Here is a 4,027-nt window from a genome sequence, read left to right on the forward strand (position 1 = left end):
TGGCAACTAAGGAGTGTATCTCTGGGCACAGGTGACTTCAACCCCTAGGCCCACCTGGCCCCCCTGGAGGCATTCCAGATGATGAGTGAACCTAGTCGGTTAAGCTACAGAATGGTTCATTGGTTCCTAGGTGCATTGTCTCTCTGAGAATGTATGAGGCATGGGTTTCTAAGGCTTTTTCAGCCCCTTTCTGGCACCTCGGACTGAGGCAAACACATTGTTCTTCTGGTCTCATGTGATTACCCTGTCCCTGTAACTGTTCCACTTCAGGTGTTGAGAAATGGAGGGCCTTTCACGAGAACAGCAAATCAAATGCTCTGTATATTATAGATAAACGCAGATGCATAATGGAATAATGTAAGAAATTAATCTATAATCAAAGGGTATGCGGGAAAGTTAGGGGAAAATCACCATGTTATTTTTTAAAGGTTGTTTATACATAGGAACATTTTCAAAATTAGGTAATGTTAGAAAAACATAGATGACGTATGTTACAAGGAAATCACTAGCATATATTGCCACGTTTACTTATATGCCACGTTTACTACAATAAATCGGCCAGTTCAACACACTGCTGTTGTCTGTGTCCATTTTTATTTTAGTTTTAGTTTTTTATTTTAGTTTTTTATTTTCCAGTTTTTTATTTTAGTTTTGTTTTATTTTCACCGATGCCATTCTTCCTTTGGGAACCGCTGGTTGCTGGAGCTGGTCTCCGGCACATATCAATGTTGTTACCTTAAGTATAGAAGTAAGCTTTTAATTAACTAGTAAATGTTGATTTCCAGGCACATATTAAACTCTATGTGAATAAAAGTATGATAACTACCTACAGTTTAATTTTGGTGGTTAGAGAATACAAGTATTCATAAAACGTGAACAAGAATGTAATTAAATTGTAATTAAAATATAATTAAATTGTCTTCATAAAATTTTCCTAAATAAAGTTTCTACATTATTATTACTAGAAAATATTTAATTGGCACTGAATGTTTGATATTAAATCCTCGAGGACATGGTGACTGGTCCTTGCAACTTCTATTCAAAAGTTGGTCAATAATATAGACACAGACACATGAACATGTGTAACCTGAAAATATGTATCCAGTACTCTTCAAAGGGGCATTTGGCCTATTTTGGATTGTTTATAGTGTTACTTGAAGAAAATGCTCTCTGGAAAATGTTTTTCAGTGAATCCAGACTAGCCAATGGGCTAATTCTGATGCTTGTGGGCTACAGCTATTGTTTCTAAATGATGCTTGCAAAGAGATGATTTTGCCTGTTGATAACTCAGGATTATTAAAATGGTAGTGAATTTTTTTTTCATAATCAAAAACATAGTTTCTTATATGAAGGTGTACCAGTGGCCATAGCAGCAATGATATTTGTACTTGGCCCTGTCTAGTGTTTCCTGGACAAATCCACCACTCTGGTTTTCTGGGAGGAGGGGCATCTACTCAGCACTTTTCTTAGAGCTGTAGCCACATCTTTATTCCTCAAGCTGTAGATGAGTGGATTGAGCATTGGGGTGAGGATGGTGTAGAAAGCGGATACAATCTTGTCTTTCTCTGGTGTGTGGTAGGAATGTGGCAACACATTGGTGTAGAAGGCTGCCCCATAGAAAATGCTTACTACCATTATATGGGAAGAACAGGTAGCTAAGGCTTTGCGCCGGCCCTCAGCAGAATTAATGTGATGGACAGTGAGCAGGATGCGTGTGTAGGAAACAGAGATTACGGATATAGGAATGAGCAGCATTAGCACGCAGCAGGCGTACATCAGAGTCTCATAGAGAGACGTGTCAACACATGACAGTTTCAGTACAGCTGGGATCTCACAGAAAAAATGATTGATTTCTCGGGAGCCACAGTAGGGGAAACTCATAGTGAAGGGGGTCAGCATGAACCCATCTAAGGAGCCACCAACCCAGGAACCCACCACCATGAACAAGCAAATCCTGCGATTCATGAGGAGAGGGTACCGAAGGGGTTTGCACACAGCCACGTACCGGTCATAAGCCATGAGACCTAGCAAGAAAAATTCACCTCCAATTAGTGTCAGGTAGAGGAAGATCTGAAGTGTGCATCCAAAGAAAGAGATGATCTTTTCCTTGGACAGAAGGTCTTGCAGCATCTTGGGAACAGTGATACAGATGTAAACTGTGTCCATAATGGAGAGCTGGCTGAGTAAAAAGTACATGGGTGTATTCAGGCGAGAGTCCACATGGATGAGCAGAATCATGACCACATTGGCTGTTACAGACACCAGAAAAATGGAGAAGACTACTGCAAAGATAAGCCCAGGGAATTCAGGGTGGGTGATGAGGCCCAAGAGGATGAAATCAGTGGAGTTCTGGAGAATGGCTTCCATGATCATCTCACATGGTGGTTCTTAGGTCTTCAAAGGCAAAATTTTGGTGGGTTAATTAATAATCAATATTTACACAGAGCCCACCAGTGTAATATATTAGAAGCAGTATGGGATAGAGGAAAGAATATAGACTTCAAATCATTTTGAATTCTAGTTTTAATATTAACAGTCTTTGTGACATTGAACAGATATATTAATCTATAAGTTAATACTTTCATTATCTATGAAAGTTTATCATAAATCTATATCTCTTAGGCTGGATGTGAGATGTAAATATAATAGTTCATACAGAACCACTTTTAAAATTTGATTTATTTTTATTTTATTTTGATCTTCTTTATAGTCTTTATAATCATATTACTTTAGGCTAAATATTTCCTGAGGTTGGTATAGTGCCTCGCAACCAATATCCATGAGTTGATTAAATTTGAGTTGTTCTCTGCCATTTAGATGATTACACTGTTAAGATTGTACATAGACATACATTTGTGATGTAATAAATTGACAGAAAATAAGCATGGGCCCAATAAATCTAGATAAATTTAGCATTTGGGGCTGCTGGATCAGGGTCAAGTGAGCTATAGGCAGATGCGCTGCCAAAAAGTTAATGTTTTAGGCATAGGTAACTTTAAGAAGTCAGGTCTCTTTGTTCTCATGGGATAATTTGGAGTGATAAATCTCTAATAAGGATAGCCATGAACTCTATTCCACAATAAGGGGTTTGGTTTCATCTTCGTGGCAGTCTTTGGTCGCCATAATGGAGTAGGTTGAAATTTTAGGACTTAACACTGGCTCATATTACTCTATGGTGACCTAAACTTTTCTTAAATTATTGGTCAAACAAAACATTAACATAACTTTTCTGATAGGGTGGCATTCTTATTCTATTAATGGATTCCTAAGAATCCATTACTTTGTTGTTGTTGTTTTTTCATTCTTTAACATTTATTTTTGTACTGTGTTATACTTGTCCTTCATGTTTATAAGTAAAGATAACTCCAGATGGGAAAAGGATTTCTGAATTTAGACGGAAAAATATACAATAGTATTATTACAACTCCCATGAACTAAATGGAATCATTGTCATACCTTTTATTCTTGAAGAATATAAGTGTGCATCTTTTAGATATGTTCATGGATATTGAGGAATGAGTTGTTTATTATCATCATCATCATCCTATTGTAGTGTTCCTCTTCTATTTCAGTGACAGAATTACTAAAGAAGTTTATTTCTATAAAATGTATTGGCCACCATAAATATACCCATATTTTTTGGAGAGAAATATGTAGTCTCTGAAGCATTAAAAAGGAATAATTATCTCTTTATGTGGAACCAAAACTAATCAGAGCAACAGAGAGATTTATTTTCCTTTCTAAATATTCATCAAAGATGAATTTACATTATGAGTAATACTCTAAAGAAATAAGTAAAATCTGGAGGGGTAAGTAAAATCAGTTTTGTGTTAACTTAAATTTATCACACTTTATTAGCTAAGCAGGACAAAAACAAATGTTTGGATAATTAACAAACCATATCTGAATATCAACTGTAACTCTCAACAAATTTGATGAGCATCAGCTACTTCTGCCTTCTTTAATATATGAAAGAATTTTTTATGAGAGATCCAGATCTGACTCATATACAAAAAGACAGAATTTA

At 36.3% G+C, this 4,027-nt stretch overlaps 1 protein-coding gene across 1 annotated transcript; it reads right to left on the reverse strand.

The window, feature by feature from the left end:
• Positions 1-1,398: 1,398 nt before the first annotated feature.
• Positions 1,399-2,373, reverse strand: LOC122478895 (olfactory receptor 2T2). The gene has a single exon (XM_043572687.1). The coding sequence runs from the start codon at positions 2,371-2,373 to the stop codon at positions 1,399-1,401; it is 975 nt and encodes a 324-aa protein (XP_043428622.1).
• Between the last annotated feature and the right edge of the window lie 1,654 nt (positions 2,374-4,027).

The sequence above is a fragment of the Prionailurus bengalensis genome, chromosome A1 (assembly GCF_016509475.1).
Source record: "Prionailurus bengalensis isolate Pbe53 chromosome A1, Fcat_Pben_1.1_paternal_pri, whole genome shotgun sequence".
NCBI lineage: Eukaryota > Metazoa > Chordata > Mammalia > Carnivora > Felidae > Prionailurus > Prionailurus bengalensis.

Coding starts and splice junctions, on each gene's coding strand:
- LOC122478895 (XM_043572687.1), bottom strand. CDS start 2,373: ATGATCATGGAAGCCATTCTCCAGAACTCCACTGATTTCATCCTCTTG.